The 27,625-nt window shown below is 38.3% G+C and overlaps 1 protein-coding gene across 1 annotated transcript in view; it reads left to right on the top strand.

Annotated features, from left to right (window-relative positions):
• The window catches only part of ppfibp2b (PPFIA binding protein 2b), a gene marked incomplete at its 5' end in the record, with an annotated part of 77,701 nt that overhangs the window by 19,401 nt on the left and 30,675 nt on the right, over positions 1-27,625 (top strand). Inside the window, 4 exons of the mRNA XM_079248421.1 lie at positions 7,141-7,227; positions 8,975-9,088; positions 19,813-19,962; positions 27,072-27,299. Of these exons, the coding sequence (XP_079104547.1) occupies positions 7,141-7,227; positions 8,975-9,088; positions 19,813-19,962; positions 27,072-27,299 (579 nt within the window). The remainder of the gene's footprint in view (positions 1-7,140; positions 7,228-8,974; positions 9,089-19,812; positions 19,963-27,071; positions 27,300-27,625) is intronic.

The following is a 27,625-nucleotide window of genomic DNA, read 5'->3' as shown; positions in this document are numbered from 1 at the left end:
GCATACACAACTGTTTTTGGTGTTTTCACCTCTCATTTCCTGTCAGAGAGTTTGGTTAAATTTAGAAGCAAACCAAACTATTTGTCAGACACTACTCACACTTCTGTCTTTTGTCTCAATGTTTTTCAAATGTAGAGGACTGACTGCACTCGCAAAAATAGAGGTACAAGATAAGGACATTTCTGTACCTATAGGTACATTTTAAAGAAATGTTCTCTCAAAAGTACAATACTGATCTTTAAGAGACCAGAAGAACACCTTCAGAGTACGAAAAAGGGTTCAAAGTAACATGAAGTACAAATTTGTACCATTTTAACCATAAGGGTACCTGCAGCATTGAAAAAATGTTTGTAGTGACAAAAACTATTGTTAGCAGCAGTGCTATTATTTTAATAAAAACATTTTTAAAAAGTTGCCTCAGAAGAAATGTATTGTTCAGACCGGTTTAGCCTCAAAACACTTCTTGTAGCCCACAACATCACGTCGCACGTCACATTGTTCACTCGCTTCTTTGTTTACATTGAAGTGGACGTGCTTTGGATGAGAGGAAAGGTGGGGAAAAAAACTATTGCGGTTGTAATGTTACAAACTAGAGCAGAGTTGAGTGATGACAGTAGTACTACTTAACAGTCATTTACTACACCAGACAATGAAGGTCAGATGCTGCAAACTAAGTGTATGGCTGGTCAGTATTTTGAGTTTTTGAAGATTATTTCTAGATTAAAGATAAGATAATATTGCCAATTGGCATGGACCAGGCCTAATGCTGTGGAAAACAAAAAACATAACTTGATAAGGTGAGGTTGAACTTGATAAGGTACAAAAATAGACCAGAACTGAAGGGTACAGAAATGTCTCTCATAAGAGTACACCCCCAGCGACAAGCATTTGTACCTTTTTAGGTACAAGCTGGTACCTCTATTTTTGAGTGTGTGTATTGTGTATCTTTGCAACATGATTTTTTTGTGTTGTATTATGCTACTTCTGTGGAGAAAAATTTCCAAGATTGTCGACAAGTAATCCTAATCACCTTTAGATTCACTTTCTTCACTCACTGGGACCGTCAACAGCGAAGCTGAGCAGTGTTTTGACTAAAGACAATGTCTGCTACATGCATTGCATGTATCACTTCAGCACTGCAGCTAATAAACACACATATAGGGATTTAAAAGCAGAAAGGTAAAATTAGAAGTGATGTTGGATGTGATTTTGCTTTGATGGAAAGTTTAGGTAAAAGTAGAAAACTAAAGGCAGCTGCCTTTCTGCAGAACAGGCCCACATTTTTACTGAAATCATTAAAAGTAGGTGGTGTGCTGCATTCTTAGACACTGGGATCATGTCAGACATGAGGAGTCCCACCCACTCCACTGGCCACAGCTTTTATCGTAAATCCTCAACACCTCCTAACTCTTTCCCTCTCATGAAAAAAATAAATGTATGTATATATATATATATATATATATATATATATATATATATATATATATATATACATATATATATATATATATATATATATATATATATATATATATATATATATATATATATATATATACATATATATATATATATATATATATATATATATATATATATATATATATAAAAACACTCTCCTCACCTTTTTTTTTTTTTTTTTTGTTAAGTGCCCAATTTCTTTCAGGTATTAGAGGTCACCCATCCAAGTGGTCTACAAATCCCAGTTAAAAAAGTAAATACTCCTTTATTCATAAAAGAAAAGGAAGACATTTAAGTGAGGATCTCGGATTTTCAGTTTATTTTAGTGAGCTTCTTTTTGCTGATTTTGCTGTGTTAAATAGCTGCAGACTTTCATGTGGTTGTGCTGCTGTGATTTTGTCATTTTTTAATAGTTGTTTTTACAGTAATTTGTGTCTAATGATTCTAGTATTTTCTTTTACATCCTGTGAAATTTTTACAGTAATTTGTGTCTAATGATTCACGTATTTCCTTTTACATCCTGTGAAATTGCACCATCTGTGCTGTCATCATTAATGTGCAGTATTTGTAAGTACAAACAAATCGTTCATCAAACCAGTGTTTGGATCCTTCCATTCATTCATGTTCACACATGAGAGTGGAAATCTGTCTTCAGTACTGTGTGTTTGTAAGTGATTTGTCTTTATTATTCGTTTTTGTGCTTTTTAGAGGCCTTATCTTATTTCTTACTTCTACCATCTAACTGTGAGTCTTTTTCAAAAAATGTTTAAAGTGTTGCTGCGAAGAAGCATCTGGATGTATCCACATTCACAAAATAAACTGTTTTTAATCTTTTCTAGCAAAGATTTATGATTCTTTATTACTCCGAGCATCTAGAGTTGCTAAATAACCAGTTAATGGTTACGTAACTTATGGTAATGCCTCAAGCTTTCAGTTTTATTAGATATTCTCTGTTGCTTATAAAACGGAAACATATTAAAAACACCTTAGATTCTTAAGAAAGGTGCAGTACTTGAGTGAGTTATAGTGGTTAGTCTGTGTAGAAATAACACGTCTTCCGATCATGTGTATGTAGACACATAGGTTATGTCATATTTATCTGGAAAAACCCTCAACTTTTAAAAAATTTCCAAGGGCCAGTATATTACGGGCAACCAAAATAGCAACAGCAGCGATAAAGCTAAGAATTGACACTGCTGGGATTTTCTTCTCCTCCTTCTGTTTCCCTCCTTTCAACTCCACCACGCGTTGACAGACAGATATGAACTGTCCTGGTTTCCTTTATTAGTCCATTCAGGGGCTGTGCCACTGCGTTAAAATGGTCCTTCTCCAGTCGAATGAGAAAATCTGGGATCACGGCAGGTTACCTGTTGGACTGACGTATCAGAAGCCATACTGTAAATCTAAATTTTAGGAGAAAGAGAAGCTGTCCAGAGTTCCTTTCCCTTCTCTGCTCTCATTTCTCAGTTCTTGGTTTGCAGTAAGATGATAGGTTTAATGTGTCCATATGGTGGCCCTGCTGACCTCAGCTGCTGTCAGATCATCAAGAATAACAAGATGATTTTGAGGTATTTTATGTTTGTTTGGAAAGCAGCAGATTTGTGAAGGCAATGAATTTATTTTTAACTTAGCCATTAGCTTCACAATCTCTTTTATCTAGAGGTCTTACTTGAAGGTTTTATTTTATAATTTTGGTGATCAAATACATGAATCTTTTCATAGTTTACAGAGTTGTTGTCCCACATATTGTTAGCATCAGTGTGAGTTGACAACCTGATATACAGATGTATAGATTTTCTATACATCTAGGTCACCATATGCACTAAATCCTGACATCAGGCTTTGGGTTTTGTGTCTTCTGTAAAGCTCAAAAAATACAAGATGAAATAATTTGACTTCATTTTATAAAGTTTTAAAAAGGTTGTGCATATTTACATACAATAAAACATAAGGCAGTATGAATAACAAACATTTTAAAGATATAATTATTAAGTTGATTGAAAACAAATACTCACACCCCAACATTAGCCACAAACCTGCATTGATGTGTTAAAGCTGCACTACTGAGCTTTTTTCATACTTTAGTGCTGCCTAAAAGCTGATTTGAGCACCCAGTCTCTCTTTGAGCTCTTTCCAAAATGGAGTTGATATCCAGTTGCTGGCGTGTGGTGCAGTGGTGTAAAGCAAAACACAACTGTCACGTGTCAAGTAGTGTTACCTTAAAGTTGCTTTAGCAAACATGCTAACAAACATTTGCACTTCTGCATGTAGCAACCTGAATATTCATTTCGTGTTTTGACTCTAGTTTGGTGTCCTGAAGGACAAGTCTGTCCTTATCCTTTCCTGCTAACTTAGGTAGCTTATTACTTGAGCTACCTGCTGCAGCTCCAGATGTGAGCCAACCAGCTTTAACATTAAAAAGAACTACAATGTTTGACAATTCCTGTCAATTTAAGCTTAGTTTTACCAGTTTAACCCCTTATTAATGTAAAATTTCCATTACTTATGTGTCTATAAGCTCTCTTGTAGTCTTGATACATTCCATTAAAAGGCTGAGTCAGAATTAGCATCTAAAATCTAATGACTTTGCCATTTTCAATACATGTTTTTGTTAGCAAAAGTTATTCTTTTGACAAATATTCCTCATTTCTCTTGTCAGACATGAAGTAATGTAACCAACATGCATGTTATACCATTTATTGCCTTTTTAATATGCCTTGTCTTAGATTGTGCTGCGTTAGCGCCTTAGCTAAAAGGAAGAGCTAATCCTGGCCTTCACAGGCTATAAACATTGTTTCAGTTTAGCTGGGCTGCAAAATGTTTCATACAGTCTCTAAATGGTTTTTCATGGGCCCAAACCTGAGAGAAGCAGAAACCATTGTCTTTCAAATCAAAGATACTTTATTCATCCCCGAGGGGAAATTCGAAGTTCAAGTCAGCTCGTCCATGTCGACATACAGACATGTAACATTAATGACAAAAGAACAATACAGAACCAAGCTTAAGCTCAGGCCATGTCTATGTCCTTTTTTTTTTTTTTAAGTATCCCCGACAAGAAGTCTACATTTTCAGACACAGATGGTTAAAGAGGACTTAATTAGTTTCCACAAACTATTCCAATAGTTGTGAATCTAAAAAATGTTCTGGTTGATTTTCATTTTCATTTCCTGAGTTGTTGAACATATAAGTTTCCTTCAGTATAAACAGGGACTGAAGAACTGGAAAAGGCAAAACAAAATGAGTCTTTCACTGCACTTTTAAGCACATATTAAAAGTGTCTCTTGATGAAGCCTGACGTAGCTTTACTTTAGTGTTGCTGTCAGATTTTATATAATAATATATGAGTATAAAGCAGGTTTTCTTTGACTTTTAGAGGTCAGATGTGGGAATAGGGTGATCTTGTGAAAATTATATAAGCTTCAGTGACAATGTGGGGCTATTTTCAAATATAAGATATTCAGATGAGTCAGAGGATGTTTCATAAGTTTATATCGTGTGCTTTGTATTGGGAGGACATTTGAGAGGGGTTTGAACAGCAGGAGCTCTGTGAGCTGCAGATGCAGGAGTCAGCAGTTTTACCCAAACTAACCCTGAACATCGAGGAAAAGTAAGTTTATGGAGACAGTTTGGTCTTTGGTTGTTACTTGATTTTTTGCCTGAATCACCAAAATCTGCAATTCTCTTCCTCTTGTTTGTTATTTGTTGGCTATGGTAACAGCAGACGTCTGGGGAGTACATGACTTGCTTCCACATACACTCCGCCAATGTAGCACTTTTCTACAGAGTTGTGTGTTGGTTTGCATGCGCGTATATGTGTTTCAGACAATCAGCTATTTCAAGAGTCTCTCATTCATTGCTTTGTTCTGTGACTGACTAAATGTCTCTCACTTCCTATGTTGAAGTTGTTAATAGTTGTTAAAGTAAATCAATAAAAATCCAATTTAAGATTTCCTTGTTTATGTGTTGGGTAAGGTTTTACCAAGCGGCAACCTCCAATGGTTAAAAGGGAACCATATGTGGAAGTGCCAAAAACTGCATTTCCCCCTTCATCCACTAGGGGCTCCAAAACAGATCAAATCCCTATAGACTCCTATCTTAAAAAGGCCAACTTTAAAGCAGAAATAAACATGTTTACAGTCTGGTACAATTAATTTTAGGTTTAATAGGTCAGGTTTACCTTTATAACAACTGTGGGGGGAGTGATTTTTTTTCTAGCTCCCCAATTTAAAAGTAATTTAATCTCAAAATTCATTTATATTTAGGGGCGTGTCCTTTTGATTGACAGGTACCCGATTTTCCGCTTCAGGCAAGAGGAACATAGAACAGCTGCTTAGCTTTAGCCTGCTTACCTCCGTTAGCTGGTTAGCTCCTGGTTAGCTCGGTAAGCTCTTAGCTGCAGGCAGCTCAGAGTTTGCTCGGTGTCAATCATCCACCATGAGACTCACAGCCTTCCTTTCAACTTCACCTCTTTGCCCACATTTGTATTTTTCTGGCGAGATGACAGGCATGCCCCTGCCAAGATGGCAATGGTAGGAACCGCCAACCGAGCTTTAATTCAGCTCTTCAGAAACCTATTGTGGACGTCACGGAGGCTCCGTCCATCTTTTTATATACAGTCTATTGGTTTTACCCATCTTACCCTGTGTACATGGATGCTTTTCAAAATGATCTTGACAGATGAAAAGTGGAACTGGAAACGCAGCCTGGGAACCTTCCTAGTGGTCATTTAAAGATAGTAAATAACTGTATTTTGGTTAAAATCTTTATTTGCAGTTTGTGTCGGGTCATTTTTATGTTGTTTCAAATGTATTTGTGCAGTAGTGGGGATTTTATAGTCTAAGTTTAAATGCTTTAAGGTTCACAAACCAGCAGTTACTTTTCTGTGATATCTGCTGTCCTGTATCGCCAAGGACTCCCAGCTGTTAAGGTTTTTTTTTCCCCCAGCTTATTCTGTTCAGTCAAAAATGTCCCACCAAGCTTATTGGTTCTTTATTTCAGGCTGGGTTGCCATCTACCAATCAAACACTGGGATTGTGATGTTAAAAAAATAATTATTGATATTGTTTTGATGATGCAGATGCTTGATTTTATTTAAACTAGTTTTAAAACATTGAGAAATGGAACAAAAAATGAAACCAAGAAGAAAAAGCAACAAGAAAACTAATTTTTTAATACAAATGAAAAAAAATAAATAAATATGAGAATTAAATAAACTCATAGTTTCTTAAACACTGTATTTGACCATTTTGCAATATTATTATTGAAAAAACCTTTGTTCACAAAAAAATTAAAAAATGATTGTTTTGTAACCAAGCAAGTCGCCAATATGTATTTTTGCACTTGCATTTCAAAGTGATGTCATCTCACTCAGGAAGAAAAATCATATTTTTAGACATTTTTGTGACACCGTCCTCTCTGGGAATGAATGAACTGGACTTTAAATTGGACTTGAGGCTTTGTAACTTTATTGAAATTTTATGTGCACAAAAAAAGATAAAAATGACTCCCGTCATCATGATAATTATTAAGGTTATTTAGCGAGTTATCTTCCTGGTGACTGTAGCACTCTGACATGTTTTTGGACATGTTGACAGTCACCAGATCATCCTCCCTGATTCATCCTCAACCTTCCCTGTTAATCCTTGTGTGTGTGTGTGTGTTTGTTATGCATTTGTCCAGGTGAACCTCTGTTCTCCATCCAACAATGAAACCTATCAAGAACGACTGCTTCGACTAGAGGGAGACAAGGAGTCTCTGGTGCTGCAGGTCAGAGCCGACTCTCCCCTTCATTTCATAGACACTCATGCTTTCATCACTAACGCTCCCCTTTTGCTTTAATGTCATATTTTCAGTAGGTATTTCACTTCCCAACTCTCCTCTGATAACTCTGATTGCTTCTAATTCTTCATGCAAACAGCTACAGACAGGGATTAGTCATGAAAAGTGAAGGTTAATCCAGTTAAGTTGTGTTTGTTTTGATGTGATCACTTCAATCTCTGCTACAAGTGAATCAGCTGTGAGTTTGTCTGGAATGATATTAACCACACTGGAAGAAAAACATCACAGCCTGTAGTCTGTAATCTTCAAACTAAAGATGTTTTGTGTTTCTTCATAACAAAACATGCCCAGACACCATCTGAGCTGCATGGACATGAGCGTACCTATGACTTCTGCAGTGACTATCCTACTAGGCTGCAGCGGTAAAGCAGGAGATGATTATACGTCTCTGTGATACGGGGTGTCAGCAGGTCTTACTTTTGGATTACTTTAATAGCTAGTTCAGGCAGCTGCTTTTTCCACAATCTCTCTGTAAATTCCTCACATTTGATTTGCCGTTATCAGACTGTTCCCGGGGCTGTTTTTTTTCTGTGCATGTGCTTTTTCCACATTCGTTTTCAGTAACGCCATGTGAGTGGTTGTTTGTTTATATTGAGTACAAGTGCACCACCCACCTGAACAACCCTGGCTCATAAAACTATCTTAAAGTCCACATCTCACTTCTCACCACCACCACCACTTCACACACACACACACACACACACACACACACACACACACACACACACACACACACACACACGCCTACCTGTTATACATTCCTCATCTGACATAAGCTGTGGTTGGTTGATATCCAGGAAGACCGGGGCTTTGTTTTCTGGACTTGGAATTTAATTGGCTCCTTTTAAAGCTCTTTGTTTTACTTTCGCTTCACCTGCTGCTTAAGGATTGAAGTCTCTTCTTGCTTCAGCATGTGTGTGTGTGTGTCAGTGGATACGCTTTCTGTGGTTAGCAACTAACTTCCCTGTAGCCTGGCGGAGAAGTCTCTCCTCCCTCCTTGTGTGTGAAGTTTCAGAGAGGTAAGAAACTATATTTTAAATGTCATTTCCACAGCAAAAAGCTGTATTCTGTGAAGTATATTTATGTTTTTGGGTGTTTAGTACTCACGGGATCTTACATGTAACTCATTCACATACTTATTGATTTACTCACTAGTTCTTGGTTCATTCTGAGGAAGGTGAGTCAGTTAGATCCTTTCTTCTGCCACAACACATGTCTGGCTTTTCTTTTCTCTCTGAACTTTAAGGCATGTTTAGCCAGAAAGGTTGGCATAAGTGCTGTGAGATAGGATGTGGCTGCAGGGCTAAAAATCCGAGAAATGACAGAGAATCAGCTGCTGTCAGATGGATTTGGCACGGTTCAGTAGAACAAGAGGAATCAAAGAGAGTGTGTGTGTGTGTGTTTGGCATGAGGTGAATGGGTTGTCAGGGATATTATAGTAAATGTGAAATGCATTCCTGAGTGACAGGCTGCTGAGTAACCATGTGCTGTCGTGAAGTGAAGTATGCCAGGATGAGCGAGTGTTTTAGTTTAACAACTCTTTTTCTCTTTGTTTCTGGCTTGTTATTAATATCTATTTAAGTTTTAGTACATTTCAGTTCCATTTTTTGCCTGCATCAATTTGCTCGGCGCTCCTCTGCCTGTCCTAACGCAGTACGATCGTGTCACCCACCAGGTGAGCGTCCTGACTGACCAGGTGGAGGCGCAAGGAGAGAAGATCAGAGACTTGGAGAGTTCTTTGGAGGAGCATCGGCAGAAGCTGGCCTCCACTGAGGAGATGCTGCAGCAGGTAAAAAAAAAAAGAGAAAACTCTAAAACTTTGTTGTAAACAGTTTCAGTGGCTGTCCTTGAGATTTAACTGTAAATCTATTTTTTTCCTACATTTTATAAAATCATGTGAACTAGTCTGTATCTTCATCTGCTTTGTTAAGTTCATTCCTGGCGTTTTAAGCAGTCCAGTGGCGTTAGATAAAAATCCGTGTGTGCCTACAGGACCAATGAGGACGTATTTAAGAGTGCTCCATATCGCCTCTGCTCATCAAACTCTCCTAAAGGACCTCTTTGACTAACTCGAACTCGGTTGTGGCACCAGAGGAAAATGAAATAAGGAAATTTAACCGTGAGCGGATTAGAGAAAGTACTGCAGCTTCGCTACAATATTCAGGCAGTGCAGACACAACACCGCTGTGTTTGATCATGTGCCTTGTGAGGCAGCTGGATTCTCACAAGATCAGAATCACAAAAGAATCCCTCTTGCCAGTCTTCAAGCTACGTGTTTGAGGCAGATTTTTGAGACCCATCTATGATTTACGCTGGCTTTAAATTGTAATGCAAGTAGTTAGGTGTACTTCATTACATTGACAAGTTTGCGGTCAAGTCTGAGTTTCTAGGCCTCCATTATTCTGTCATTGATGACATACAGCTGAAATGCAGTTTTTTTTCTTTTTTTTTTTACAGTAAAGTTCTTTATTCTGGATCAGAGAATGTTGCTATTATGCTAGCTGTAAGGATTTAGGTGTAATTTTAAATTAATGCAGCATCAGTTATATCTTTGCTGGAGGATATATTGATTCATTAAAGGGGAATAAAGACTTTCTAAAGTGGAATTAAGGATTTAATACTATTCTCAACTAACTGAAGTTTGCAAGATTGTATTTTAGTTAATTGACCTCACAACAGAAATCTTGCTTCAATAAAGATTGGGCTCATTTGTGCTCAATGTTCGATACGTAGACGTATATGGACGGAGCATTTTGTCCATCCTCTGTTCAGACCATGAGGGACAGTGTTGTGAGGTGTAGCCTGCATGCGACCAGTGAACGAAGATAAAACAAAAAGCTACGATGTATTTAATTGGGGCACAGATCCCTGTCTCTCTTTTTATGTTTATTCTGACAACAAGAAACATTAACTGTTTCAGTTACATTTTTTGTCTCAAATAAAAGCAATGTTTTGAGGTTTTGACAAACAATTGCGAATTGCAGGTGTTTCCATTGAACAGTGATTAGCGCATTCGTTGTTTTATGTAAGGCAGTTGCGTAGCATTATTTTAGGGTTTCTACTTGCTGCAGAGAATTTGCTACGGCTCTTTGAAGCTTTGCTCTCGCATTTTCCCTGAAATTTGCTGTTGTTTGTTCCATTTCGTTCCATTTTTACTGGAAACGAACTGGTCATGACCACATACATCATGTCCGGGGTAATGTAAATGTAAAAAAATGTGTTTCCATTACAATTTTGCGATATATTTCTGTATCGAAGCAATTGGAAAAACCATCTCATGAGAGCTTAAAAAGTTTTTGGTGTTTTTTTTCATTTTTTCCACAAGTGTTTTTCTTTCTTATGATGTTTAGTTTTTGCACAATTCTAGGTGTAATGGAAACGCACCTATTGCGTGTGTCCAAACGTCCACACTATTCCTAATGCCTATAAGGCCACCTTATATACTATTTGGTGCACTCTTTCTGCTGGCGATTCAGACACAGCTTGCTATTTTTGCTTCATCGCAAATCATGTTACAACTGACTGTCACCATGGCAACTACCACACGTCATTCCAAATCCAATCCAAACTCGTGCGAACTTATTTTATTTTCTCATTTTGTATTTTATTATTTCGTTGTTACATATTATTTCAATAAATAAGGATATAAAATTATGATCTACAGTTTTTTTTTAATCTGCTTTGACTTTCATGTCACATGTGCCAGTTTGAGCTCCTGCCTTCAATGCATTGTGGTCTAAATTAACTCTAGTGACCATCAATGTTCACTACTTTTCAAGACGCATTGTGAGTAATTTGAGTGCACATTGTGGACATTCTTGATGCAGCAGTATGAGCCAGTGGAAGGGTTAAAGCCGAATGTTCGAGGAAAAAAAGTGGCTTTAGTTGTGCAACTGGGCTGTTTTAGTCTCAGCAATTGAATATAACTGAAATGATATTATTAGACTGAAACCAGAATTTCTTACATAAAAAAAGAAAGCTACCCAAACAGCAGATTATCAGTGATCAGATGTTTCAACGCACTCAATTGCATTAAAGTCTTAACTGCAAGCTTCATCGGGAATGTCGACCTTTTAGCATCCAGTAATATGATTCCTCCAGTGTCCGATGTTTGAATGATGGGGTTTATAGTTAATGACTTAACTTCATTAATTAGCCCATACTCATTGTGTTTCATCACACACTTTGGTCACAAATGGAAATGATGTTCAAACAGCTGAATGTAAGATGGGTTAGTTTGTGTATCGGTTTTAAATGAAGTCAGTGAAAGGTTTTATTTTTGCCAGCTACTAAACAGGATGTAGATGAGAAAGAGCCGTTGAGTAGGAGGTGTGAACTATGGCTATAAATGCGTAAATAAAGGAGTGGCAGAGTGTTTTATTGTGTGTTCCAGTTTGACTTAACATTGCTGACCTCTGCTGACTCATATCCCCTGCTCAGGCAACAACTTAAGCAGACTTAATGGGTCAAAGTTGAGCTTTACGTAATTTTTCTTCAAATCTCATGAGATGAGACAGCTGACAGATACATGTTACAACAAGCTGAGTTCAAAGATGACTTTTGTCGGTAAAGATTGTGACCTGTTTTGCTTTTTGTGGCTTTGCATTGTTTTGGCATTACGAAGCTTTCCTCTTGTCAAAACAAAGAATTTAAGCCAGCTTAGCAAAAACCTAAACTTCTGATAACACTGAGGTAATATAGTGGTTCTGCTGTCCTGTGGGAGGGATTTTGTACCTTGATTTAGATCCTGTTGTCTCCTTAAAGGGAATCAATACTATGTTGATTTGTTTTATCAACTTAATATGTTGTGATGAAACATTTCTGCTGTTCTGACTTTCAAGAGAAATAGTTTCATATTGTATAAAAGGGTTTAATGAGAGCGAGCATGGCGAGAATAACAGCTGTGGCCTTTCTGAACACTAGATCCCACCCTAATGGAGCACCTGTGGGAAATTCTGGACCAATGTGTCAGGCAGCTTGCTTCACCATCATCATCATAACACCTAACGAAGAATATAATTTTGGGAAAGGATCCATACCGTCAGTAATACTCCAAAAACTTATTTAATCATCATTGTTGTAAAATGTTGCCCGTTTCCTTTCTGTGTGTAGTCTGCACGTTCTCCACGTGGTATGTGTGGGTTGTCTACTCCGGCTTCCTCTCACCAGCTAAAGACGTGCATATTTGGTTAACTGGTTACTTCAAATTCTCCCTAGAAGTGAATGTGAGTGTGAATGGTTGTCTGTCTCTCTGTGTTGGTCCACTGATGGACTGGCGACCTGTCCAGGGTGTACCCCGCCTCTTGCTCCATGAGGACGACCCGATCATAACTTCTCAGATTAACTCAAATATATTTCAAACCCCAAACATGCACGTTGATATGAAATACACTGCATCAATTGCTTTGATGTTTCACCCAGAGCTTGTATTCCTGAGGAGAGAGTCTGACCACTGCGCAAAGCCTTACCCAGCATATTCCGGTGAAAATAGTTTCTTCTGCTTACTGAACCTTTTTTCCACATTTTGATCTTAATGAACCCTGCTGTTGTCCTCTACGAAAATGGCCTTGCCATCAGAGAAGGTAAAATAAAGGAATAATCGACTCATTCAGTATTTTCAGGTATTGGCTGACCTCATTATTTGGACATGGAGTGTTGCTGAACATTGACCAACTCCAGGACCCCCAGATCATAAACTCCCCCTACAGGCTTGTACAGCAGGCGTTAAGCATCATGGCTGCATCCCTTCATCTGCCTCTATTTGGCTGACAAATACTTTTATCATTTAAAAGACATGGTTGTAATAGTCTGGAAGGGTTAGATCGTTGTATTCATATATTCCCATTCTCTAAAAGAAGCTATTTAAAGTCATAGAAGTTCCTTTTTTCAGGGACAAAATCTTTAAACTTTATTTGTTTTTCCATTTAAATGTTTTTATTATTATTTTCATGTAATAACCTCTACAGGATTAAATAAAATTCTGAAAAGTTTGACAAAAAGTGATGTAAGATTTCAGAAGTTGCATTTCATTCGCAGTTTTTCTGAAAATCTGTGGAAAAAAAACAGCATATTTTAGAGAGACCCCAAATAAATAAGTAAAACTGGGTTAACATTGCAGCACCACAGCTTGTCAGCACCAACAGATCCCACTTGTTCTTAACTTCCAGTATAAAGAAGTGTGAGTCATTAAATGTCTTCAAGTCGTTCTTCTTGTTGTTTATTACGTCACCAATGAAGCAAACTCAAAAGTCCTGCCAGACTGGATGCAAAAAGAGCAGGACAGAATCAGCCCTCTGTTTGGACTCCTCAACAGGCTCTTTGTCCTCCTCGTTGTCAACAGTTAGAAAAAAAGGCCACATTCCCTAAATAAAACCCCACCGTCGCTGTGACGCTTTCCTCCATTATCCTGTCAGCTTTTATAATTCAGCTCCGTCTCCACTTACTTTAATCGCTTTAAAGAGAATCTGAGGTATTAAAGAGAAACTTACTTCTTTTAGCTGCTCCTAAGTCGTAGAAAAACAGTCCATTGAAGTTGTTTTCCTGTGCGCAGAATTTCAGATTTACCAAAGATGAATGATTTGTGCTGAAACAGATGGCTTGTGATTGCATGTTTGTAAACTTTATTGGCTTTAGTTGCACTGATTTGCAGCTTCTCTGTTGGTTTGTGAAAAACACATAAAGCAGTTAATAATTTCAGGTCAAATAGGAAGGTGATAGAAGATGTTTGGTAAGAGAGATGAGAGATGTGGGCACAGATAACGGTTGTTTCTGTCTGTGATATGGTATTCTATTGTGTGTATTTGTACCTCCTAAACCCTAAATCGTGTTTTGTGCACACTGAGGAGATCTAAAACATGTCTCCTGCAGCACGATGTCATCTGTCTGTGTGCGGACACGATCCTGAGTTTACTGTTATGAGGATAATTCTGATTTAATCCCTTTGAAGACATGATGTATCTATGATAAATGGCTTTATCCCTGTTGCTCACAAGGGCATGATATTTGTGTAATGATTTGAATTTTACACTCTTACTAAATCTGCTGTTTTAGAGACACCCTACCAGGAATAACAGACAAGGAAAAAATAACTGGTTAACTCACTGCAAGTAAATATCAGCTGATTTTTTTTCATGCAAGTAAAGAGGCGTTTAACTTGTCAAACACATGAAAGAACTATGTTACTTAGAAAATCATACGCATATTGAGATAAAATATGTTTTTTAAAGAGAGATCTTGCTGATTTATTGTGGAAACCTCAGACAGTAACCAAGTCAACAGTAGGTAGTAGCAGCACCTCGCTGTCTGCTAGCAGTCAGAGCAGAAGACAAGCTAGCGCAAGCAAGACAAGACAAGCAAGTCCAGTTAGCTTAGTAAAGCAGCAAGTTTAAGTTTTCAGCTGAGGTGTGACAATTGCCAACCTCTCAGGGGAAATGCCACGTTTATCTGTGGTCATTAGAGGCAGTGTCTAATCGGTGTGTCATTGTTTTAGAGATGCTAGTCATTAGCATTGTTGATGCTAATGACTAGCATCTCCATTTTAAAAGATGAGGGTCAAATAGTGGGTCGTGCGACCAGGTGTTTTCTTTTTGAGTTTGTGTTACAGGATAGATGGGCAAAACAAATATTTTTCATTTGAATAAAATATCATTCAATTAGGGTACTTTTTTTTTTTTATCAATGTTGATAGCGACACATTAAGGAAAGTCACACGATTGTACAGTGTGCTTAATGTTTTTATTGCAAGAGCAATATAAATCTAAACAAAACTCATAAAGATATCTTATAGAATTACGATATAAATCAGTGAGTAAATTAGATTTTATTAAATTAAAATAATACAAATGATTTGATTACAAATTCTTATAAAACTGTCTTAAATTAAGAGAGCTCAAGAACCTACAATAAACTAGTAAATTTTCAAACACAACAGCATCATCACCGCGATGCAGTTATATAGTTTCACAGTAATTATAGTTTATTGTAGTTCAGTATAATTATCATTTTTTGAACGTTTTCATTTTATACTCTCTTTATACTGAAGCACTTTTTACCTACATTTAGTTTGAATGAGAAGTGCTCCACAAAGTCTGGCTTATTAGGTAATGATGTTTTAGTTAATAAAATCATTACCAGTTTTATAAGCACAATCCTCTGAAGATTTCACGTTGACCACGATGATGGTGGCTATGACTCTGTCTATGAATGAAAATGTACAAGATAAAAACATTCAGAATATTAAGGTTACATTCATGAAAATATCATTCATTCATTTTCCTAACCACTTAATCCAATTCAGTGTTGTGGGGAAGCTGGAGCCTGTCCCAGCAGTCTTTGGATTAAAGGCAGGGTACATCCTGGACAGCTCACCAGTCCATCTCCTGAAAATATTAAACCCTAAAATCAGATTGAGTTTTTTCCCAGTTTCACAGTACAGGCCATACATATATCAACATTGCAGCATTTTTTCACATGTAATTTACCAGTCAGCTTTACTTTTTACTAGCCACTTTAAAAGTGAGAGACTTTCATACATCACTGCTGTTTTTGTGTTGCTAAGCTGAACAGGTGAACACCAGCATTCAGAAATAGTTACAAGAGATATACACGCTGCTGCTTTTCAGTTTGTTTCCAAATTTCCATCCAGCAAATTCAGGCTTGAGTAAATGTATGTGTTCTCATGTGCGATCAGAAAACTCTGTGTTTGAGTCAAGAAAGAGGAAAAAGCAAAGAGAGTGCATTCAGCCAAGTAGTGCTGAAGTATTTGAGCTGCAGGGCTGCTGCTAGCTGATCAAACCACACCTTATGTAATAGGAAATAGTCCTTTAGATAGCACATGCAGACACAAACACAGAGTACAGTGAACTCATACTAGAGGGGATCCACCCATATGTAGTCATAATGTGGCTGCATGTACTTGCTGTATCTGCTGTCCTGAGACTTTTCTACATGGGTTTACATTATGGTTGTATCCTGTCACTAACAGCACGCAAGCTGAACCCACAAAGTTAGAATCACAGTCATCATCTTTTTACGTCTTCAAACATTCAGTTTGCTTTCTGATTCTTTCTCTGCAACATTTTGCCCAAGCAGACCTTGGAAGTAAAGCAGCAGTCATGAAACTGTTTAAAACCAGTTTTCAGTCAGAAATTTTCTAGTTTACATGATTGTTTCCCTGATTTGATTCTCCTGCACAATAGGACACATCTTAACTAAGAAATCAGACGTGCGTTCAAAAATGTTGGGACGCCACAATACATGCAGCAATAATACCTGCGTTCCTCACTTAACTAGTAATAACACAACACTTTTCTGCCCCGGAAGCTGGTCGTTACCAGGTATGAGCGGCTTGCTAACCTGATATTTTGTAAACTTGGTGAGAACGTGGCATTGCTGTTTGACGTGTGTTGTTACTGTCTGCAAACAACTTGAGCCAGATAAACCATTTAAGGTCAATGAAGCACGAGTCTAGAGTAATGTAGTTAAATTCTGCAGATAGACGGGACTGCGGACAAAACCAGTGTAAAGTGTATCATGCTGGTTAACTGGACTAAGTATTGCTAAAATACATTTTAATCTTAGTTTAAACGTCTAGCTTTTATTTGAATATTTTACTTTGCTCCAGATCAAACTCTCCTGTTTGTCATATTTAACTTAATTCCATTTGAAGACGATTGCGGTGCCCTCAGTGAGAACTATTTATGCTCTACAGGAGATGTTAATTTGTCACGTGTTGCTCCTCATAACTGAGGGAAAGCAAATGTCAGGCAGCTGAGCTGAGGGCCACAAGCACAGACTCCTGATAAATTACCTATAAAGATCGCAGCTTATCCTCTGTAAGTGGCCCTGGTGTTAGATTGCAAACTGAAGCTGCTTTAATGAAGCAGATTTTCTGAGTAACTGCTTGTATCTGTGTGTGTGGGTGCTGAGCTGAGCTGCAGTGATTATAGGGTTTTAGTTGTCAGTCTGTAATAATGACACACTTTTGTTTTTTTAGCATGTGATGTCGCCGCATAACAATGGATGGTATCTGTGGTCAGAGAGAGTTGATGGTAATGTGTTTAACGGGGCTTTGATTAAATTTAACGTGAAAACAAAAGAAAAAAATTGCAGATATTAATATGAATTCATGTACAGGTATTGTTAATCATTTCTGCAGATGATCTTTCAATTGATTTGATCAATTTCCTATCCTACCGTCATTTAGCAGACGCTTTAATCCAAAGTGACTTACATATATACCTCGATAGACACATAAAGGTTTAGTGTCAGGGGAAGCCTGGAATTGATCTCCCAACTTTCTTCCTCCTGAGCTACAGCCACCACTCTGCACATATGACTTGATGCAGTGAATCAGCCATAAATGTCTTCCAACCATCTGATGCTCTTCCATTAAACCTGTTTTTTTATGTTCCTATGTCTACAAAACAAACTGGGGTAAAATACTATCGCCAGGCGATAGCGGCGTAAATCACGTAGGACTAAGTAAAGTATTGTCTTATTGTGTATAATTTGAAGCTAAAAAAAGGTGAAGGTGTTGTAATAGAGGTGTCAGCCACGGAAATGTCTCAGGAACCCATCAGCTGATGTTGATAATCAACACCTCTATCAATAGTTTATAATTGCTTCAAGTCTGAATTGTTTCCTCTTTGGATGCCAGTGCTCGGTAGAGCTGACTTTTCCCCAGACAATTTGGTATGCTACATGTAACCATTGGTGTTTCCTGGTGTGTTTAGAGGACTTCTGTACTGCAGAGGAGGTTAAGGTACCCCGATTGTATTTTACTCGCATTAAAAAACGAAGTCCTGTCTTCTATATTAAGTCTGCCAAGCCAAATGTTATCTCTTTTATGTTTATTCTTTTACTATTATTATTATTGCCGGTTAAAGAGACAGAATACTATTTTAGAAGCTTTATCAGGCAACATGAGATGGGGGGGGGGGGGGGTGGGGTGTCAGTGAGTGTGTGAATGATGATGTGTCTATTTGTTTTACTTGTTGTTTTAATATATGTAAAGCACTCTGAACTGCTTCTTGTATGAAAGGTACTATCCAAATAAACTTTTATTTAATTTGATATATAAATCATCACTAGGAAAAATATTCACACTTTAACACATAGTGGAAGCGTTAGCAGCTATATTAGTTAAATAGATAGTAGAACAGTACACCTCACTTGGTTGACAAACACCAGACCAGACGCCTTCTTCATAGCCACGTCCTCTCCTTTAAGGTTTTACCCTGCACCGGAGTCGTTCCTTGGACTTTGCTCGTCTGGACAGAGATATCTGATGGTATTCCCAGGATCTGCCTCAACCCTAAGTGTTTTCATTACCACCAAAACCACTGTTAACTTCATTCCCCCCTTCTTTAAACTTCCTCCTTCTGCCAGTCTTCTGTAGTTGGTCGACCATCATGGTGTCCAGTTGCTTAGCTGTCAACATTTGGAGATCCATCTTAACATCTAGCCATACCTGCCTACATCTTACACCCTGCTACTATGAACTGATAGGACTTATGAGCCACTTGTTCAGTCTCATAGTGGCAGAGGAGAAAAGAAAGAGGAAGATCCAGATGATTCTCCGTCCTGAAGACCATATCAAAGATTATTGCACAATAAAACCATCTGAGTACAAGATCTATTACTTCAAATAAGTCACGTAGTTTGTCCATGACTAATAAATTCCTCATTCCACAACAGTCTAGTGATGCACAAAAAAGTTAATCACTGAAGTTGGGCCAAAATCCTTTCATAACTTTTTATATAATTCTATTAACCAAGAAATAAATGGACAAATGAACCATACCAACCAAAAAACCTGCTTAGCTTTATTTGTATAGCAGCACCCAAACTACTAGACGTGAGAGATTAAATATGTATACGTGCTTCAGTTAAATTAGTCAATTAATATGTTTTCTTTTAAATAACCAATCTAAATCTATCTGCACCACCTAGATGTGGTTTATGAAAGTTTCATACAAAACATTCATTTTCTTTTCCTCTTCAAAATGAAGTCAAAATTGGAACAAGATTATGGATGTTAGGTGTTTCAACATCACTCCCCGTCAGCTGTGTTCAGAAAAGACGTGGAATTGAAAGTACCGCCGATGAGGAATTGAAAGCTACAAAGTTGGCTAACTTTGTGAGTCATAAAAAAAAAAATTTAACGTCCACTGTAGTCTGTTTTTCTTTTCTTGTTTTTTTGGTCTTTCACTTTTTTAGATTTGCTTTCTTCTCGTCTCTCCCATGCCAAAGAAGCACAAGGATATATTAATAGAGTCTGTAGCATGCCTGTGTGTAAGTGTGTATATATTTAGCTTCATGGGGTCTGGGCCCCCAACCGGCCTGCTGTGTTAGTGTGGGAAGAACGTTGTGCTGAGTGGAGTCGCATGCTGACTGCAATGCGTTGATTTCAGATACTTCCATGTATGAATTTTCTGTCGCTGTGGATTGTAAAAGCTGTTTAGATTTTATTTTCCATGTAAAGCATCTAATCCACGGACTGTTCTTTTGTAGGAGCTGATCAGCAGGACCTCACTGGAGACTCAGAAGTTGGATTTGATGGATGAGGTGTCCTACCTCAAGCTGAAGCTGGTCAGCATGGAGGAGACTAACACCAACACACACTCGCAGGATCCTGAGAAGACAAAGCAGAACAAAGCAGAGGTAAGGAATGTAAACAACCCCGTGTGTGTCTGCGTGTTTTACTCTGATGGGGTTTCTCAGCCCATTCAATGATGACAAGGGGTGCCTGCTTTTACTGTTGAAGTGATTATCAACTAAGATTATTTATCTAATTTGGAATTTTTATTCTTTCTGCATTTGCTGGGGTTAAAAATCTACCAACAACATGCGAATATAAATCTCAGTACCACGATTAAAACACCACTTCAAAGTGATTGGTCCGCCAGGTGTGGAGACATGGCTGCATTTCCATTACAGGTTATCGCAAAATCAAAACGATATTTGTAAATTTTAGACAGACTATAACTGCAATTTGCAGGAGTTTCCATTGAACGGTAATTAGCACATAAAACGCAGTTCTTGTAAAATCTTGTTCAGCTGATGAAATTTTACGAAAATTGGGGCTTAAAGCAAAGTAGCCAAGTAGTGTTATTTTGAGGTTTTATACTTGTTGTGGGGGATTTAGTACAGCTTTACAAAGTCCTTCTCCCTAATTTCCCATTTTAATCCATTGTAAAACTGCATTTTGCAGATGTTTTTTCCATATTGCACTATACAGGAAGTTAACTGGTCACATGACCGGGGACGTTTAAATGCGAAAAAAAAGTGTTTCCTTTACACTATTGTTGTATAATTAAAAAATTAAATATCTAAAAAAAAAACCTACTCATGAGAGTGTAAAAACTTTTTAGCAATATTTGAGTTTATTTGAAATGTAGCTGTTTCCATTATACCTCTGACTGCATGGGTGTTGCTGTGGGGGCTGTCCCTGTCTGATGGGTCGGGATCCAGCGCTGCAGCCTCACAGTTGTGACGTGGGTCCTGTCTGCCTGGACCCGGATGGCCCCCATGGTGACGGCCTGGGTGGTCGTGGGTGGGGGTAGCCCTTTGTGTAGATGCACCCTGAGGATATAATTTCCTTATCTGGTGCACATGTACCTGGCCATTTGTCTTCTTTTAACTGTTATAGGGGCTAATAGGGCACGGGAGAGGGTGGTTGTGGGTGGGTGTAAGGGGACTGTGGATGTATGTGTGTGTGTTTTATCTATTTGATGATGTATTGTTTTTTTAAGCACGAAAAGTGATATAGAAATAAAGTTAGATTTGATTTGATCTGATACCATGTTTTTTTTTGCTATATTTAGGTGTTTAGGTGCAATTCAAGGGGTTAATGAAACACAGTGCTGTGCAGAATCATTTGTTTGGTCAATAAAAGCAAATATTTCGTTTTACTCAAGTTACTATCTATGAGGTTATGGGTCTACAATTTTGTGCGGTTATTTTATTTTAGAATAAATCATCTCTAAATTATAAATTATAAACATAGATAACAAAAACCACCCAATGGCTTGTCCACTTAAGTTTCGTAGCTTTGTGTTCAGTTTGACTGACACCTTTGTGGTATTTTGAAACTAAAAGTTATGTTAGCTGTACATCTGACTGAGATCTGTAGAAACGTACAAAACTAGAAATAAAATCATGTTGAATGATATTCACACTAAACAAAAATAGAGAGCACACTTTGACTGTTAGCATGTCAGTGTTAGCATTTAGCGTAAAGTGCTGCTGATACAGTATAAAATACAGCTTTTTTTTCCATATCAGAGTCATCCAAATGTGGTTATAACTATGCAGTTGTCTTTGGATGCAGTGGATGTCTTATCTTTCACTGTATATGTCATTTCAGTTAGTTTAGTTGTTGTTTTTATGCTAACATGCTAAATGGCTAATGGTTCTTTTGCCTTCAGAACAATCAGGATTATTTGGGTTTATATAAATCTGCTTTAGGGACCTTCAAACATGCTTTATAAGGATGTATCTTCATTTATTTGTCTGTTTTCACTTTCTCAGAACAAATAGGGAACATTAACAATGCTCTCTTCTGGCTATTGTAGTCCCAGATATCCACCATAACCACAACATAATTTTTTATCAGACATAAGACACTCCTTTTTAGGATTTCTGCAAAGTAGACAAAGATATAAATGAAATTCTAAGAAATTAGCAAGTAAGGTACTTAATGTTGTTTTGGTCCATGTTTATGATTTTCTTCAATTTTATGTATGGGGCTGTTTGTGTGCTAATCCCACTTTTTATTCTTAAACTACAGCTTCTTAAGGAGAAGCCAGAAACAGCTGCTAACTTGCGGTGTGTTGTAATGTATGTAGTGAAATAAGTGGCTCAGAATCCCCTCGTATCCTGCTTGTATGACTCACCTGTTGGCTGCTGGCAGATGGTCCTGCTAAAGAGGAGAGTGATTGCTGGAATGTGTGTTGGATGTTAACAGAACCTGTCTACAGATCCTCTGTCAGCCTGCAGGTCGTCAGCCGGTCACAGTGGAAGAAATGGCTTTGAACAGAGAAAATATGTTAACAAACTGAGTTTTACCAATTTATGAGGCAAAGTGTTGCAGGAACAATAGTTTAAGAGCAATGTGCTTAAACGCCCAAAGTCTAATGAGAAGTTGAAATGGTCAGATAACCCTACAACCCTACTAACTGACCAACTCACAGCCTCTGTTTCCTTCTTCACCAAGTTTGTCTTTGAATGACACATTTAGGTTTGTTTCTGATGACAAATTTGTGGATCATGCAAAGAAAAGAGAGGACACAGCACAACAGAGATCATTATGAGGAAATCATGGTTTCAGTGGTCTTAAAGCTACTTAACAAGGAGATGAATTTCAGGGGTTGACAGAGTCTATCACATGGTTCGTTGGATGAAGGATAACGTAAAAAGAAATCGTTTGGAAACTCTTGAAACCAAAACTGCACGATGTTATGACAATTGTTGTCTTTCAGGTTTTGTTTTCCAACTAAGTCATTCAGAAAACCACATACGTGAAAGTTTTCCCACAGAGCTGTGCCAGCTCCAAGTGAAATCATACAGTAACATCCAAAGTCTAATCAGGTGAGGACGGATCTGTCCTGCTGTCCTGAGCCATCTGTCACCCAGACAATAAACAGACTTTAACTGAAAACACGCCCCTCTCCATCCACTTTAGCTGGCAGAGGTTTCGATGAAAGTGCTAAAGCTCTAAAACAAGCCAGAACACATCAAACAGTCTCGTCAGACGTTTCATCAGCAGACGATCTGACACCAAACCCCAGAATCCAAACCATGCAGAATATCCTACTGTAAAGCTAGAAAACAAACTCTTTATTAAGTATGTTTACATATCTTATTTTAAAAGCCTCAAAATATGTTTGATAAACAGGCTAAACCCTTATTTTTATATATTAATCTGCATGTAATGGACAAAGTTCAGCTGTCTCATTCTTTTATGTAAAAACCGTCATTTCAGTTCATTTTGACTTTTAACTTGTTGGTTTGTGTTTGTTTAGACTTCTAGACTTAAAGGTAGAGTATGTAAGATTTTCAATATTTTCAAAATAAATTAACTAAAAAAACAACTACAATCATAATTAGATAGTTTTTTAAACATGTAGGTTCCAGTATGTCCATATTTGATGCATTATTAATTTACAAGTTTAATTAATGACAAAGACCCTTCTTGAATGTTTTCTGACCAGTAAAAAAGTACTTTTTTTCCACCAGTAGGGGGAGTATAAGCCCATTTATTGCAGAGCGGCTCTGAGCTACAGCTCACAAGCGATTCCTGCCCTCATTGGAGCTGGCAAGGAGGAGGGGTGAGATTCGCTCATTACTGCCAATCTGTGGTCGTTTGTGGCGGTCGCAGTTTTGTGGTTTTGCTCATGACCTGGTGTTTGCCACCTGGTGGTGGAAAGAATCGCCTTGCAATCTTACATACTCTGCCTTCAAGCATGGTCGTCCCACACCCACACAATGTGTTTTGTTATTAATATCAGAGGGCTTTTAGAACATTTACGACTAATTCTCCAAAGAAATGAAGTGATAATAGCAAGAGTTGCTATTATCACTTCATTTCTTTGGGTTTCCATTAGCACGATGTGGTTCTTCACAACCCAGCAGATGTCTTACAACCTGTTAAGATGATTATAAGAGGCGAAAGGCTTCGTGCAGAGAGTTTCTAAATCAGTGTTTCTGCTTCAGTGAAGGGAAAAGCAATTGCATTAGGACTCTGTGTTTCTCGTTGACAGAATACACAAATAATGATGCTCACACACATTTTGCTCCAGCCCAGTCTAGTTGAGCAGTCTTTGCTTGTCTTCACTAGTTTCTTTGTCTGCACTTTGTTCATTGTGACACCCAGCTGCTCCCCACTGGCACAACAGATACGGAGACTGCTCCTGTGTTTTGGCTCTGTGCGTGTTTCTGAGTGTAAAGCATCACAAGATAGCCAGGACTGAGCATTAACCCTTTAAAGCCCAACCCAAGAAAAAATAGGGAGAACGGTGTATTTTTTAAAATCTAAACTCTTTATCAGGTTCTTTCACAAAAATAGTTAATCAAATGTTTTTCTTTTGTATATTTATTGTTTATTACCAATATTGTATCCACCAGGGGCAGAAAACACAAATCCGGTTGTGTCCAACAGGGTTTCAAGGCAAGTTTTTCCCCAAAAGTGATGCAAAAGGTCATAAACTTCATGTATTAGCTTTAATGCATTTCTGACATGCAAGATCCTATGATCTGAGCACACATGGATACACTGTGATAAGCATCAGAGGATGTGGACGATTAGGTGGAAGCAGGCATGTAAAGAATGAAAGAAAAGACCATAAAAGATGTTGTAGCTGGATAGCCAGATAAAAAAATGGAAGGATTTACTCTGAACAAAAAAAGCCTCCTGGACACACACAGACTAAACATGCAGGGACTTCTCAAAAGTAAATACTGCCGGATCAACACTTAAAACTATCAGACCTTCCTGGGGATGTTTTTGGTATCAATGTAAAGTAGATTTCTAACGTTAGGATATCATCATTTGGACATAAAACGTGTTTCAGCTGGTAGCTGTGTCCAGTAAACAGTTCCTCCTTATTGTTCACCACATTTTGGCTTTTTACTCAAAATCTTATTAACTTGTTAAGAAAAATGTTATAAATAGAGCCTAAATTGGGGATAACAGATATGTAAGATTTATCCTTTAACAAGGATAATTTACTACTGTCTGGATATTCTCGGAACAAAAAGTTGTGTTGTCTTTTCACCAGATGATCTTTTAATCTTCAGGAAATGTGTGTGACATGCACATCAGAGAAGGTGAAGCAGCTCCTCTCATCAGGGTCTGCCATGTTTTCAGTCTCTGGTACCTGATTCCCCTTTAAGCACATCATTACAGTTGGGAGATAAATAAAAAAAACAGCCTGAGATCATTGATCACACTCTGAACACGTCTGAAAAATGCTTGTCTGGCAGTTTTATATCTAGTCTACAGTATAGCTGAGTTATGGCCAGCTGGTAGACAACAGGTCCACTTTTTCGCTGCATGTTAAACTGGCCTCAGTTGTTTATTTATTTGTTTGTTTGTTTTTAAGTGAGGCCAGCTGCTCAGATGGTGTCAAACGGAGAGATTTTCTCCTATGTTGAGGTTGAGTTGGTTTAGTAAACACATACTCTGAATGATCCCATGAACTCAAATGCAACATATCCGACGTACAGCTGCAGTGTTTTGCTTCTGTCAGATTACGATGGAAGCTGACATCAGCCTTCATTGTTGTCAGGGAAGTCAGGGTGTGTGTGGGTGTGTGTGTGGTTAGTAACAGCTGTGAGGCTCCTGTGGGCTGGCAGGGGGAATGACAAGTATCCATCCTGAGCATTCCTGAGGACCAAACACTTTCACCTCAGGAAACCACACCGACACCACTCACACACTCACACAAGCTCGCTGCCAAGTGACGAACGTTTGGAAGTACTCCAGTTAAAGCTCTTCAGGAACAAAGCCTGTAGTTTGATGATCATGCAAGCTCTTTTGTGCACCAGAAGGTCTTTTTCCTCCTCTTAGACTGTTTTGTCTAGTTTGCCTTACGGTGGTTGATGATCCAGTTTGTTGAGGCCCGTTTATGTTCCCTTATGTACGTAAACGAGGACATCCGTCTCAGATGTCATCATACGTTGTCTCTTTTATGTTTCCATGGATTTCCAGTCCGTTCATCCACTGCTGGGCAGCGCTAGTTCACATTGTGACACCAGTTGTGGTTGTAGCTGTGGACAAACCAACACTGCTCATCTTCACATCCTCCTGACATGTCTGCAGTTGTTCTCCTTCCATTTCTTTTCCTTCTTCATGTGCTTTTTATTTGGCAGTTTCTCCATTTTTTTTTTTTCTTCCTCTCTGGTTTGTTCATTTCATTGACTGTGTGTCAGCTGTACAACTCAGCCCTGCCCCCACCATTTCTGGCGGTATTGCTCCGCTAAGCTCATTGAAAACTGACCAAATTACACACAAAGGCACTTAGCATAAAAGTGTTTGTCCAATAAGGGAGTAAAAGAAAAAGTATTGATTTAAAAGTTATTTTAATGAAAAAGGTGTGAATTAAATAGCAGCTTCTGTGAGAAGAAAAGTCCGATTCTGAACCTGCAAAATGATCCATTTACTTATTAAAAATCCACTTTGTTTCAAAAACACAGCATGCATTTCCAGTTGTAGCTGACGACAATCTGCTTCCTCCGCTGGCCCCTGAATCACCTGAGACCAAACTCCTCCCTCTTCTTCTGTCAGTCGTCAGATGGCGCCTGTGGAGACGCGGGTCTGCATGCCTCAGACTTTTTAGTGCATATTCAAACACTAATCTGTGTGTCCACAATATTTCAGCAGTGTTTTACATGTTGAGGTGCCGCCGTGATGCATCTATCTATAAGCTGTCTATCATGTTCTCACCGCAACAACACAGGAACATTTTTACCACAGGAAGCAAATATCAGGAAACGACCGTTTTCCCTCCAATCAGGTTGGTTTTTTATATGGTGACTGTGATTTTTTTTTTTTATGTTTAATTATTATTAATTTTTTTAAATTTTTTCTAAATTTCTATTTTATCAACAGCCAATGGTGGTCAAGATAATCAGCATCTGTTCCCCTGTACTGACTTGATTAACATAAAATTCCTGTCCAGTTCTCCTCTTCTCTTCTTGTTTCTCTTCTTCACCTCATCTCATCATCTCACGTCTTCTACCACCTGTCATTTGTCTCCCATCCCTCCCAGTGTGTGGTAAATCTCATCAGTGAGCTCCAGGAGCAGATGTGCAGGTTTCAAGAGGAGATCAGCACTCGCATCCAGGAGAAACGGGCCCTTGAGGAGAAGGAGGCCCGGCAGGGGGAGCCCGGAGGATGCTCAGCCCAGGGCTGCAGTCCTCCAGTTGGGCTAACTGGCTCTGATCTGAGTCTGTCTGGCTCCGATACCTGGAAACACAAGGGAGGACAGACTGTGCACGTAGGGAGACTTGATGGATGAACTCATCTTCCCCTCCTTTTCCCATCATTCCTTCTCTTCTTCTCGTCCCCCCTTTTTAACCAGTCCACACACCACCCGGTATTTGGAATTTTCCACAGAATCAGACTAACAGCCTCTCTTGTAAGTGTGTGTGTGCTGCAGGATATTGGGGTCACGCTCTACTCTGGTTCTTGCAGGAATGAAGACTGGAATGGTTTTCCAAATGCTTCTGCACATTTGAGGAGTTTCTGACCAGTAAAAGCTTCAAGCAGTCTGACATTTGCGTCTGTTGGAGGGTAGACGCTCAGAAACCTTTAGTCGGATTT

This window comes from Telmatherina bonti, assembly GCF_933228915.1.
Source record: "Telmatherina bonti genome assembly, chromosome: 2".
NCBI lineage: Eukaryota > Metazoa > Chordata > Actinopteri > Atheriniformes > Telmatherinidae > Telmatherina > Telmatherina bonti.
This window is presented reverse-complemented; position numbering and strand designations above follow the sequence as displayed.